This window comes from Semicossyphus pulcher, unplaced genomic scaffold (genome assembly GCF_022749685.1).
Source record: "Semicossyphus pulcher isolate SPU_LCO1_2020_fin unplaced genomic scaffold, fSemPul1.0.p SCAF_17, whole genome shotgun sequence".
NCBI lineage: Eukaryota > Metazoa > Chordata > Actinopteri > Labriformes > Labridae > Semicossyphus > Semicossyphus pulcher.
In genome coordinates this window covers 26,985,130-26,999,662 of record NW_027211681.1, presented here as the reverse complement: position 1 = coordinate 26,999,662, position 14,533 = coordinate 26,985,130, and the positions used below count along the sequence as shown (strand labels likewise).

The 14,533-nt window shown below is 44.0% G+C and overlaps 1 protein-coding gene across 1 annotated transcript; it reads left to right on the top strand.

The window, feature by feature from the left end:
• The first annotated feature begins 379 nt into the window (after positions 1–379).
• Positions 380–13,463, top strand: zbtb45 (zinc finger and BTB domain containing 45). Its single transcript, XM_069666429.1, has 6 exons — positions 380–533; positions 1,658–2,975; positions 3,352–3,486; positions 8,891–9,031; positions 11,378–11,651; positions 12,577–13,463. Exons 2-6 carry the CDS (start codon positions 1,932–1,934, stop codon positions 12,993–12,995), a joined length of 2,013 nt encoding a protein of 670 aa, XP_069522530.1. The 5' UTR covers positions 380–533; positions 1,658–1,931; the 3' UTR covers positions 12,996–13,463.
• Positions 13,464–14,533: the final 1,070 nt, after the last annotated feature.

The window sequence follows — 14,533 nt, the reverse complement described above, 5'->3', positions numbered from 1 at the left end:
TTTACGTTTTAACTCTGGTACAACACATCAAATGATAACAGTTATGTTTATTATTGTACATTGTCCCTGTATAAATAAAGGAAAAAAATATCTTAATAAAATGTATAGGTTCGAGTTTAAACAATAGCCTATTAGGTAATGTTTCCTTAAGTGTGTGTGGGTGTATACAGGTGTTTTTGCATGCATTTGTCTGTATTCATGTCCGATGTCTCTGCTGTGTTTGTTATGTGAGCTCGTGTGCAGGTATGTGCCCTACTTTTTTGAAGGGTGTGAGCCCGTGTGTATTAACGTAAGACAAGTACTGCGTGTACATTCACAGTTGTGGAAGGTTTAGCTGGCGCTAAGCCTGAGAAACTCCACATCCCTTTTTTGTGCCTATCCCTGCATGTATGTGTGAGTGTGTGAGTGTGTGTTTGTCTGACTGTGTGTTTGTTTCCAGCTCTCACCGGGTTGGGTGCGATATTACTGAGGGCTTCCTGCTGCATCCATCTGCCTGAAAATTATAAGCGCTGGACTGTCACTGCACATCGCAGGTATGTAGTCACGATTTAACGACATGCAATGACATTAACGGACAACTACGTGGATGTCACGTTCTGTACGTTGTGTACAGAAAGACGGCTTGTAGCCCGTTAGCTGACATGCTAACTTTACTAGTTCTGTCTCAGGGAATTTGCGTTAGCTAGCTAGTAATCTAGCTAGGTTAGCCTTGTATTGGAGCGTGGGGGCGAGCTTCCATAGTTGCTTTTGTGTTATGCTAGGCACGTCGCCAGTTCCCATTCGATATTTAACAATAGACGCCCATGTTTACTCGATGTTGATGCTCACGTTTGCGTGGATAAATGTGGACATTTCGTGCAGATTTCCGTGAGGGAGTTGAGAGGCTAATGTCAACAGCTAACGCTAGCTAACGTTAGCTTGTCCCCGTTAACCTGTTCGCATGTCGCTGGAGCTAACGTCGGCTGGTCAGTAACATATTTACCGCAACTGTCAGTTACATTCAGCTAACGAGGTGCTTTTCATTTTGAAGCTAACACGACCTCACTCTCCGGGCGTCTGTTTGGCAAAGCTAACAATAAAATTATCTTTGGTTTTGCGTTACCGGCCACCCACTGTGCAGAATAGCCAAATAAACTGACCCGAGGAGCTATTGGACTCGCGCACGGCACGTGCTGTCACTTGTCCAAAACAGGTGTTCCAGATGATACACGCGGCGTCTTTGATGATTAATTAGGAGCTTCTTAGTTGTCACCTGTGTCACCTTCAGCCACAGCTGTATGTCTTGGCTCGAAAATGAAACAAATCTGTGTAGAAAATGGTAAATAAGCCGTGAAACTAAATAGTTTACGCTTTAGACGATAATATTTTGTATTGTTTTTTCGGTTAATTAATTCGTGTATGACAACAAAATGTCGGAAAATGGGGAAAATGCCCATCACAGTTCCTCAGTGCTTCACCAGCAGCCAACGACCCAAAGATGTTCAATTTACATTCAAAGCAATGAAAAATAGGACATTTTAACATTTGAGAGGCTGAAATCAGGAAATGTCTGTCATGAATATTTTTACAGTTAATGTACTTCTTTATTCAGCAATTACTTAAGCATTAAATACAACTGCTTACTGTTTAATCAGTTCATTTTGATTTATTTCAACAGGTTCTTAACAGAGACAGTGAGACTGGACGTCCCTCCCTCTCAGGACAACAAAGGGAGCTCCTCACACACTTGAACCTCAGCAGTGCCGCAGTTTGAAAGCTTCCAGCAGACTCATGACTGTTTGAGGGGGCACGGACCCACCGTGGCCCATGCACTGTACCCGTTTCCCTCCCTGTCCTCCTTATCCCTCAAGCTGACGCAAAACCCCAGACACCTACCCCCCCTCCCCCATCCCCACTCCCACCCCATCCCCAGCGACTCGCCTCCTCCCCCCATGCCGCCTGGCACAGAGACCGTGCACTACATCCACCTGCACAACTCCAGTCAGTCGGTGCTGGAGGCTCTGCGCACCCAGCGGCGTGAGGGCCTCTTCTGTGACGTGACCGTGCGGATACATGATGCTTCACTACGCGCCCACGCCTGCGTCCTGGCTGCTGGTAGCCCCTTCTTCCAGGACAAGCTTCTGCTGGGTCACTCTGAGATCTCCGTGCCGCCGCTGGTGCCCGCTGAAACCGTGAAGCAGCTTGTGGATTTCATGTACAGTGGCTCGCTTGTGGTGCTGCAGTCACAGGCCCTCTGCATCCTCACTGCTGCCAGTATCCTGCAGATCAAGACAGTCATCGACGAGTGCACCCAAATCATCTCTCAGAGGAAGGCGGCGGCAGGTGCGGCTGCAGCAGCGGCAGCAGCGGCTGCAGGAGGGGCGATGCTCGGAGGAGTTCTCCCTAAACAAGAAGAGCGCGGTGGGGGGAAAGGGGCGGAGAGAGGGGGGAGTGGGAGCTGTTCTGTTAGTGCCGCAGGTGGGGGTGGAGGTTATGCAAACTTCTCCAACTTCATGGCTGAATGTGGGGCGAGTAACATGGGCGGGGGGATGGGGGGTGCAGGTGTTAACGTCAGTGAAGCCGGCCCAATGGAGCAGGCTAACACCGTGAGTCTGATGGAGTTGGGAAACATGGGCTCCATGTGTGGCGGAGACGGTATGGGCCCCGGGGCCGGCACAATCCTCATGAAGCAGAGCCCCAGCTGCACTCAGGACGTCAGGTACAAGCTTCGAGACCTGTTGGCACAGACGGCCAACGGAGCCAGCACTAGTAGCACAGGGAACCTCTCAGCGGGCTGCAGCTCCGGTGTGGGCAGCGTTGACAGCATCGGCAGGGACAGCCTCCGCGGCAACACAACCGACCTCTCTGATGACCTGGTGGGGATGGACCGCTACAGCGAGGAGGAGGACCTGGACGGGAGAGAGCGGGGAAGAGACGGAGACAGAGACAGGGGGGCGAGCCACAGCCGCAAGCAGAGGCAGCCGCTCAGACTCCAGGTAGAGGGATGAGGGGAAGTGTTGCCATGGTTACAGCTTTCAGGCATGCAGAGCTGCAACGGTTTTCTTTTCTTTCCTTTTCTGCTTTTCCCTCTTCTCGCACTGCATTGGCGTATATCGCTGAGATGTTTCTGCACTTTGCACAATTGAGGAGAAGCTCTCGTGTTAACTTCAGCAGTAATTGCCTTGTTGATGTCATATGGACTTCTGCATGTTCACTGTAGGTCATTAAACTTATTAGTACCTGCTTGAAAGGTAGCTGGGTCACTGTGCTGCTGTTCTTATAGACAATCTGCTGCCTTTTAGCTCATGATAATGTTGGAAATATGATTTCTTCACTCTTAAAACCTGAAAATGACCTTTTTTTCCTCTGTAGGTGCTGGGAGGAGAGGGGGTGGTGGTGAAAGATGAAGGCGTTCAGGACCCAGATGGGACCGTCTATGCCTTGGAGGACGGGAGACGAGACGGAGAGCAGCAGGGCTCCCAGGGATCCATGGCAGGCTTTGGGCAGGTGGGTTTAACTCAGAGCTGCAGATTTGGAGGCCAGTGAAGAAGACCAACTACTAAAAATACCAAGTTGGTAATATTTTAAACCATATAAGAGATGTAAAGCTCATTTTCCCTGGACATTTTAATAGTTAATCACACCCTGCTGGCAGAAGGAGCATTCAGAGCATGAAACATCTTGCACGTTTAGGTGGTTCGGAGGTTATTTTTCGGTTACATTTGCCTCCGAAGGAATCTTAAAGAATTACGCTGTTATGTTAAATTTATTCTCAGCATTTCTGTCACAAGTCTTGAAGTAAGTGAAGGAAGAACACGGAGGAGCGGATTTCTGCCGCAGCCTGCTGTACCCTGCAGACTGCACAAGGAACATCTGCCACACAGTCAAAAGGATTCAGCTCTGCCTGTCAGTATGTTGCTCCAAAGTGCTGCAGAGAAAGTCAGATTGAAAATGGATTAATCTGCTCAATTTAGAAGGTCAGGGGGCTGTGTTCTTTTTTTTTTATGACGAGCGAAGCATGTGATCGTCAGTTTGGCTAACACTGCTCAGAATAATCAAATCTTCTGTCTTTGAGGAGTTTTTCTGTTTTGCTCTCTGGATCACATGACACGCTGCGAAGCATGCAGAAGACTATTTTAAAACTAAATTCTTATTGAGCATTGCACTATTTGATCTTCATTTCTTTAAGATCAATTGTGACAAACATTTATTTTGTTGCAATTTTATCTTTATTTAGTTCTTCTAATTTCTAAGATTGTTTCTATTACGTCTTCAACTAATGACTATTCTGATTAAAGACTAGTCATCGATTATTGAAACGACCAATCAGATGACTTAATGTCTCTTATTGAGCTCTCAGCTTTAAATGTAGTTGTAGTTTTTTTAAACATGTGCTAACTAACAATAAAGAGAATAACTATGAGCTCTTCATTCAAAAATATGTCTTTAATAAACTTTGCTGCTGATTCGGCTCCGACTGACACAGAAGAGAAATAAATCCAACATCAAGTTTCTGTCCGTTTAAAACCAACGGCAGACAAAGTGCTCATATAAAAAATACATCGAGAACACAACTCCAACGTGCCTTCTCTTCAAATGCTCGTGCGATCAATGTCCTCTTTACAGATCCTGCAGGTGATCCTTTTCTTTGCAGCGTTGAGGCTGAAATGCTCCCAGACTTTACAAGTTTAAGGACGCGGCGGTGTTGCATCGGTTGCCACCATTTTGCTCTGTTGTGTTCACCTGTCGCTTCCCTGTCGCTGTTTTGCATGAACAACTCTCTGCAGAGATAGTCAGGATGTGAGAGGGCTCACCCCTCAGCAACTCGGCTCTGGAAAACGATGTTATGTCGGCGCACAGTGTAGCGACTAAGGTGTTAAAAATGCAGTGCGTAAGAGTGGGCTGTGACGCGTATCGTTCCAAAAGAAAGTCCAAATCAATTTTCACCTTTTTATTAAACAAAACACTGTCAACAAGGCTAGGTCAAAACCTCGTGTGTGGCTGACCGCATCAGGTCAATGTGCCCTTTAGTGGGCAATGTGTTACAAGGACTGTCCTCATGAGTGTTTGAATGCAGGTGCGTGCTGCGTACTTAGGTGAGGAGCAGCCCCGCCTACTCCCTGAACAAAGTATCCAGAGCCGTACAGACAGAGAGTCGCGTCAGTGGAGGTCCAGTATGCTCCATGATCCACCATTGCGATGTTGTGACTCTCTCTGCCCCGTCACTCACTCTCTCAGTCAGTCACATACAGACCCGTGTGTAAGGCTGACCCCGGCAGTCAGCCAAAAATACTGAAACAAAAGGCAAAAATAACTTGAAAACCACGATAACCAAGCTATCACTACGACGATGACGGGCAACAGAAAATACTGGTCCACTAACCCTCTTTGTTCCACTTCCCACCACCCAGCTGAGCAGATAATATAAAGACAAACCCCGCCCAAGCGGCCATTACCTGGAAATGATAATTAAGCTATAAAACGAATGAAACGCAAAAGATAATCAACACATGCGTTATGGCTCAGCATGAAAAATGTGCGATGACGTAACCAACTAATTATGGACAATAAAATTTGTTGGCAGCTAATTTTGTCACCAATTTTTGCCAACAATTGAATTGAAGTTATATACAGCTTTTTAGTGTACGTCTTTAATGCTGAAAATAATTATATAATAATAATAATTAAGTTACCAGACACGACTTTGAGATAGCTTTTTTCTACACTTAATTCTTCTACACCTAAATGTCTTTAACTGTGTTCTCTGGATGTGGTCTGGCTCTCGCTGTGACTGGATCTCATAACATGCGTTCAGTTTGACCAAAAATGTAAGAAACAGTTGTCACAAAACTCTTCTTCTGCTATCTCAGCTGTCCTCATAATGTGCAAAAGAGCCTGCTCTCGGCAAGAGAAACGGGAAATAAGCCCGTACAGCAGCATCAGTTAAGGAGGTTATCAAGATCAAGCTACGATGTGCGAGACGAGGGCCACGTGACTGAAGAAGGTCACTTGGCTGAAAGTCGTGCTAGCAAGTTCTCCACTGATTATGATTGCTGTCTCTCAGTATTTAAGTCTAATTAGCAAGTCTGCCAACAAAGTAAATATGACTCCTCTGTCTGCGTCTTTCACATGAGCGTCGCAGCAGCCCGTTGGAAGACATGCCAGGGTTTTGTTTGCATGTGATAAAAGGCTCTGCAGACTCGTGCACGGGTTTACAAGTTCACTGTTTGTTTTGGGTTCATGATTGAGAACGTAAAGAGAGGGGAAGCTATTTCATGTTGCAAATTGCTGCTTGCTTGTGGATAATTAGATAAATTAGGCTCCTGATCATAAAGAAGATAAAATTCTTTGTATAAAAAAGCTTATTTCCGGGTCTAAAAATGATATCAGTGCGTTGTTTTTTAGGTACTTTTGCCAGAAATTCCAGAAAATATACAAGATGGTGAAACATTTAGCTGTTTTAGTGCAAAAGTCCATGTTGGGTTTTAATGTGGTAGTTTTGATCCTGCGTACGTTAGACACGCTCCACCCATGCTGGTATTTCTCCTCAGATTATCTCTGCAGCCATACGTCCAACCGCACAGTTAAACGCACCGCTGTTTTGACAGCAATGTAGCTCGACTGGTCCAACCGCACTGTGCAGGTTCATCTTCCCACGGCTGCGCGGCTGTATGTATAAGCATTATTTGGGTTGAGAAAATAGGGTGCAAATGCCAGCGCCAGACTGATGTGGCCGATACGTCGTAGTGGCTTATATATTCAATTTTTAGGCTGGCATAGAAATAGACGCTTCCTCTGTTGATTGTGCTCTGATAAGATGACGCAATCATACTCAGACTTCTACTTTCTTAAACAAAAACTTAATTAAAGAATAGTTGACATTATTTTTATTATATCAACCAATCCCAGTTTTTCTGTTCAGCTGTAATCACCTGCTACATGTGTGGCAGACAGTGCTAAAACAGCTCTGTGCGAGTTAGCCTGCAGTTTGCATCCCTAATGCAAAATATATGTTGTAAAAGCTCGAGACCGATATGAGATTTTTGAGACCGAGGCTGAAAAATGTTCAGATTACCTTCGTGTGTGGGAGCCGATATAGAAAAGTTATGAGCTGGAATTATAACAGACCGTTTCTACATGGATTGTGCATCAATTATTGCACCGATATAGCCAAAGGTTCTCAGAATATTTAACAATATTGTGCATTTTTAACCACTTCTAGTGCGGATCACTGTCTGCTCAGCTTCGTAGCCTTGCCACATGTGCTGCAGACAGAGCAGCTAAACTCTCGTCTGCACTCTTGCATGCGTAGGCACTTCTAGGATTAAAATCCAGCTTGTGAAAGAGTCTGACAGATATGGGATTTTGTTGGACAACGCCAATTTTAGAGGTGAAAAAATTCAAAGAGATTGAAAATGTACTTGATTATTAATACCTGTGTGGGAGCCGATATAGTCAAGTTATGAGCTGGAATTATAATAAACCTTTTCTATGTGGATTGTGCACCATTTGATTTCTATAACACCATGCAAAGTTAATCATAAGGCTGCTGATTTAAACAAATAAGTTGATTTAAGAATATTTTACAACTTTAAAGTCGAGGTGAAATGAAAAATGTCCTTTTAATCCTTTTAGATCACATCCCCGGTAATATTGTGTATTTGACAATATAGGCCAAAAAAATTCAGAAAATCCATTTCTTCGTGTTCTTATATCAAAATCCGATCATTTTTTCTTCCGGTAAAACTAAATTTCACGCGTGCTTACGTAAGTTAGCACCAACCACTTTCAACCAATCAATCTGCAACATTTAGCCGCAGAGCACCAAGAACGCTCGGTCAGTTAGCTAGCTACTGCGCTGTGGACAACGTCTGTCTACGCCCACTTCTCAACGATCAAATCAAATCCCTCTAATGATATGTCCCGCCTGCACGTCCTGTTTCACTCGGAAACACGTCACGATACGGAAGCTAGATACTCTTGAAATGCCGTGTCAGCTCGACTTTAAGCACACATCACTGTCTGATCAGCCCTGATGCTCTGCTACATGTGCTGCAGACAGCGCTAAGAGTAATGTAATCTGCAGTCTCGCATCCATGGAATCAAATATAGGTTGGAAAAGCTAGAAACGGACAGGAATGGGACTTTTGAGACCAGTGCTGCTGAAAAATTTACAGATCACCTGTATGACAGCTGCACCAAGTTTTGCACCGATATAACCATGAGGCTGTTTATTGAAACAAATAAGTTCTTGTAATAATATTGAACAATATTGCACATTTTAACAATGATCAGTGATGCTCTGCTACATGTGCTCCAGACAGCACTGAGAGTACCGTAACTGCACTGTGGGAGTGCATCTTGTATAGGAACTTTTGGGGTTAAGACTGTGTTGTAAAGAGATCTTTAGGGGGAAAATGTGCAGATTATCAATATGACAGACTTATTGTGAAAAGATCTTTTCTACGTGGACTGTGCAATGATTTTTAAACTGATATGTCACAATACAAAGGTACTCAGTCGGCTGCTTTTTAAACATTGCACTTAGCTGAAGAGTACGGACGCCATTACTTAATTACTCCAATTATTTTGTTCTGCATTATATGTTCTGTCAATTTAATTATTGCCTTGCATATTAGGAAAATAATATTCCGATATTGATGTTATGAGCTTAGATCAGAAGACTGATGAGACTGAGCTCGGAGGTGGTCTGCACATATGTGTACATCAAAGGACCTGTGTCTTTACATGTGCAAACATTTGCGAGGTAAAGGTGTCTAATATGTTTCAACAAGCAGAGAGGCAGGCAGGATCCACACGGATGGAGCAGGTACGAGTCCTGCTCAGAGTAGAGTCAGTGAACCTGAACATGAGACCTTACATGAAGTGTGTGTGTTTGTGTGTCTTTCAGGATTTCTATGATGAGCAGGGGGTGTTTTCAGAGAGTTTCTGGCCCCAGAGTGAGCCTCCTCAGGCAATGGCTTTCAACCCCAGAGGACGGGTCAACAAGCCGCTGACTCCTCCTCCAACCACACAGTCCATCAACAACCAGGTCAGTGTGCTCCCTGTCTCATATTATCCACCGTGATTACATTAGAGCTGCAGTGAATGTTTCGACTGCCAGGTTGTAGAGTGTAAAGGAGGCACGGCTACAGAATGTGTTACAGTTGGAAAACAAACACACTCTTGACACTAACACACCACAGCCCTCTGCTCAGCCTGGATGCTGCTCGGCTAAATCCTCGCTGCAGACTAGTGTAAATAATTCACGCCTTTCCACACACTACATTATGAAAATACTAAATATTTTATTTTTTCTCTTCTTTTTTTGTGTGTGTAAGCCTTCATGGACGAGAAAATCTCATGTAGATTTGTCGTGTCCCCACTTTAGATTACATCCAAAAATTCTTCCAATGTTCGAGCTTGAACTTTAAGGTTGGTTTATTGATTCAAACCCGTCTTTTAACACATTTCTATTCAAAATGAAGTGCACCCTGTGCTGCACGGTGCTGCAGTGGTTAGCACTGATGCCTCACAGCTAGAAGGTTTCTACATCACACCCCGGTGCAGGCGTAGTGGGCCTTTCTGTGTGGAGTCTGCATGTTCTCCCCGCGCATGCGTGGGTTCCCTCTGGGTACGTCCTCCCACAGTCCAAAGACGTGCTCGTTGGTTCATTGCTGACTCTAAATTTGCCCTTAGGCGTGAAAGGTCGTCTGTCTCTGTGTGTCAGCCCTGTGATTGACAGGTAACCTGTCCAGGTGTAACCCCGCCTCTCGCCCAATGACAGCTGGGATCGGCTCCAGCTTTTTATTTTGATTGCAGACTAACCAGGAACGCACGCAGCATCTGTTACAAAACGTATATAATCCAAATCAACTATGATTCAGAAATAAAGAGTGTTAATGAAGGATAAGAGACACAATTAAATATAAGTCTTGACTATTGTATTTAAATTAGGGCTGTCAAAGTAACCGCACATTCTCTTTAACGGCACTATTTATTTTGTTTTATCTTATTTTCAGACTGTTTGCTTCATCTGAGCGTCGAGTTTGTTTCTTCTTCTTTGGATTTTCACTTCTTGTTGAAGTTGTATCTGTAGTCATCCATCTTTTCTATGTTTGTTCAGCCATAGTAGATTACTGTTTACTCACAACACTTGCAGAGAGCGGAGAAGCAGCCGCTTAGCTCCGCCTACCCTCTCTGACAGACCAACCACTGCTGGCTGATGGAAAACGCCTCACTAACTGGGCACTGCCACAGACACCCAGGCTGTAATAATACTATATGTCACCATTGTGTTACCTCATTCAGAGATAGATAGAGACTAAACAGGCATTTATTTAACATTTCTTCGAGATTATCACTTAAACTACAGGAAACAAGAGACCACTAAAGCAAAAAACTAGACTAACAGTCGTTTAAGTGGACAACCTGTATGAAATGATGAATTCTTTAACTTAGACGTGGAGCAGTCGGCACAATGAAGCTTTGTGAAGAGGCAGCAAACATGTTGTACACTTCTATGAATCTAAACGTTTTATGTTGGCAGTTAAGTTAACCATGAATGAATAAATGCAAAAGTCATGTGACTGTTTTACCCTTTTTAAACTCTTGGTAAAGTCAAGGACGGGCAGTTAAATTCCAAAGCCGAGTGCCTCCACAAAGACGGTTCATGTGTGATGATGAGGGGACGGACAGGAAGCAGAATTTGACGCAGTGCAGCAATACAATGAAAGAGAAACAGTCGGAACAGTGAAACAAAGATTCCTCTTTTGTTTCTTCAAACCCCCGCCTACACGTTTTGATTGACAGGTGTGTTGACTTTGAAAATGAGGATGCACAGGAGGGTTTGCATTTGAAGTTTAGTACACACATGACCATTTGGTGGGATTAATGTGAATAAAGTGAGTTAGATTTGGCTCCTTCCTTCAATAATAAACAATGTAAAGACAATGTGACTTATGATTTAGACAGATAATTTGATTTGAATCATATCGAAATGACAGAGTAGTTAAAGAATTATATAGATAAGAATTATTTATATATTTGCAAACAAGTGTAATTAAGAGAAACACTATTTTGCTCTACAAGAGACACGTGGTTTAAAAAACTCAAAGATAAAAAAATACAGTTATAACAGTAATGAATACTTAATGATACAAACAAAAATACATTCGGAAGCAACATTGGCAGATAGTTTGTGAACCTTTAACTACAGAAACTATGTAGTGAGTTATTTCATAATTACTCACTACATAGTTCATGACTGAAAACAACCCTTACCCTACCTGATACCACCCCCCCAATACACAAAGAGATGTAAATAAAAAAACTAAAGGAAAACGGCAAAAAGCTAAACAAACGTTTTTAATTATCTCCGTCCTGTTTTCGTCCTCAGCTTCTTTTCCAGTACCCAGTGAGCCAGTCGCAGCCCGCTCCCTTCTACGTGGGTGGGCCCATGGGTGGGATTGACAGCATGGCGGGGACGGAGCCCAGTCAGCAGGCTCCGCCCCCTGCGCCGATGACCCCGGCTCCGCCTCCCTCCACCTCTTCCTGCTCTGCAGGCCCCTCCCCTTCCTCCCAGGGATCTGAGACCTCGTTCGACTGCACGCACTGTGGAAAATCTTTACGTTCCAGGAAGAACTACAGCAAGCACATGTTCATCCACTCCGGTAAGACAGGCCGCCTCATCATCCATCTTATTTGTTAATTTCTTATTTTTATTTGCCTATAATTTAATTTGAAGGGCTCCTCATAATATATTTTTTATGAATCAACCTAAATCAAAACCTTTTCTACAGAGAATTATCCCTGCAGCCCTGTGGATTTACGGCACATTTAAGCCGCACTTTTAATACATTTTTTCCATCTAAAAAGGGCGGTGTCCTCTAAACCGGTGCGAACAATACACCAGTATAAAATGCAGTCATAGGTATTTTATTTTGTTACGGTATTTTACCCAGACGTTGGAGCAAAGATCTAGCTAAAGCTTCGTCACGGACATGCGCGGTCATGATCGCCAGTGCAGCCGCCACCTTCACAACAATCAACGTTACAGTAGGCTGAGCTCAACGGCTGCACCAGTAGCGAGCAGGATAGCAAACTTGACAAGGTGAAAACAGATGGTAGGCTGTAATTTGTGTGTTTTGAATGTGTTTCAAATAAAAGTAATTTGTAATAGTGTTGAAATAACTAGAAAGCTTCCTGCCCAGTTTCAGCAAACAGAGACTAACTGGCTGAGAAAGTTAAACATCTTGCAGCTACAAAGCCTGATATTTATTCTCAGGTGTAGGTAGAGCCCGAACCAGAGATAAAAAAGAGAGGGACTATAAGACCAACAAATGAATAAAAACATTGCTGCATAGTGGCAACAAAGAAAAACTGACAATGCATTTAGAAAATTGATGCATTTGAAAATACTCCCACACAACATCATAATAAGCACTAATAACCATGTAGGAACAGTGAGTCTATTTCTACTGTTGATTTCAAGGCTTCATTAAATAAGTGTTCCCTCCTCTGAACAAAAGAAAAATACAACGTAACTCAGATGTACTGACTCGCCTGCTTTGTGTGTGAATGTGTTTGTCTCTCCAGGTCAAAAACCTCATCAGTGCTCCATCTGCTGGCGCTCCTTCTCCCTGCGCGACTACCTCCTCAAACACATGGTGGTGCACACTGGAGTCAGGGCCTTCCAGTGCTCCATGTGCGGCAAGCGCTTCACCCAGAAAAGCTCGCTCAACGTGCACATGCGCACCCACCGTGCCGAGCGCACCTTCCAGTGCAACGTGTGCCACCGGGCCTTCACCCACCGCACCTTGCTGGAGCGCCACGCTCTGCAGCACGCCCACCACGCCCCCCAGGCTCAGGGCCAGGGCCAGGGGCGTGGACCCGACATGACCTCACCTACCAAGCACAGTCCTCCCACTCTGGGAGGACCCTCAGGTATGGCTGGCGCGGCTGGCATGGTTGGCAGCATGGCCAACATGCCCAGCCACGGAGCTTCCTCCACCTAGAGAGAGAATATAGAGGGCGATTCGGAGGAGAGGGGGAAGTTAGGGAGCCCATTCCTTGAACCGACACTTATATGGTCCTAACAGCCTTGTTGAGTTTTTGTTCTGGTGGGAACAACGCTTATCGGTTTCCATTTTCTTAGCTTAATGTCACCTTCAATCAGGGTTCCTACACAGGGCTGGAAATGCTTCTGAAGTTTTAAAATGATGTACATTTTACAGGGTTTTTTAAAGTGAAGAGAAATCCAGGAAACGCTTGTTGTTCCGTCTCAAGGAACCCGGCTTAAGTAGTTGTTTGCCTATTGTCATTTTGTATATTGTTGCTGTAACAACAATCAAAGCTACAGAGACATCGCTAACTATCACAAAACTTGTCGAACAGCCGATAAATAGGAATCTGAAATGTGTAGGAACCCTGTTTTAAAGACACCAGAGTCACCAAAGAGGTTAGGAAGACGGAGCGGGTTTGGGAGTGGGTGAGGGGAGTCGTAGGGGTTCTAGGTGGAGGTGAGGGTAGGGGGCGGGGTGGGACGGTGATTGGGATTATCTCGAGATGCAAGTTAAAATACGGGGTATGGAGGGTTGGTGGGGAGGGGGGTTGCAGGGTTTTATTCACATTCAATTCATTTAATTCAAGTTAAAAGCATAATCAGATCGATTCATTGTCAAAACTTAAAGTGCAAACACAGCTGGCTTTGTTTACAACCCTCTCGTTCAGCTGTTTGTGTCCTGTTGTAGCAATTTGTTTATCCCGAGATCTCAGCAAAGCGGCTGAGTAAAAGTTTCTTTTGACCAACTGATGTCCAAAAATGTCAAAAAAGAGTTTTGAACAGAATTTCTCCAGAAGGTAGCAGTCTGAAAAACATTTCAATTTAGCTCTCTTGCCTTTTGTGGGAGATTAGCCCGTTAGCTGATAAAAATGTAAAAAAGGTAGTGTAACCCAACTGATGACAGCTTGTTCCGTTGGCCCGCTTTTGTATTTTTTCTTTGGCACTTAAACCGTCCTAACGTACTTACAAAATAATGGCACCTACTTAGCGTGTTAGCAAGCTAAGTAGGAACCTCGTTAGCATGTTCTTTTGAAATTTTTAACTCTGTAAGAGGGAGTTTGTCTAACCAAGCTCATGACGAAGCTTTATTGTTATCTTCCTTCTGGTAACTGTTTAGTATCCTAACATACTCACAAACTCATGTTACTTAGTTAGCTTGCTAACTTGCAAGCTACATAGCTGTTTCTTCCCCCCTGTGCTTACATTTGCTCTGAGGTTAGCTAGTTAGCATATTCTAATAAATATATGAATGATCTGTAAGTGGGAACTTATCTAAGCTAACTGACACGCTAAGTATCTAGCTAGTTTCCTTCTAAACCTCTTTGCTGACCTTTGCTGGGAAATTAGCTCCTTAGCATGTGCTTGTTTTCATGGTCAGCTTTATGTCAATGTCCTTCTGGTCATTTTTAACCATACTTACTAAACAATAGTACCACGTCAACTTGCAATCCAACAAGCTAAGTAGCTAGCTAGTTTCTTTCTCTGTGCTGA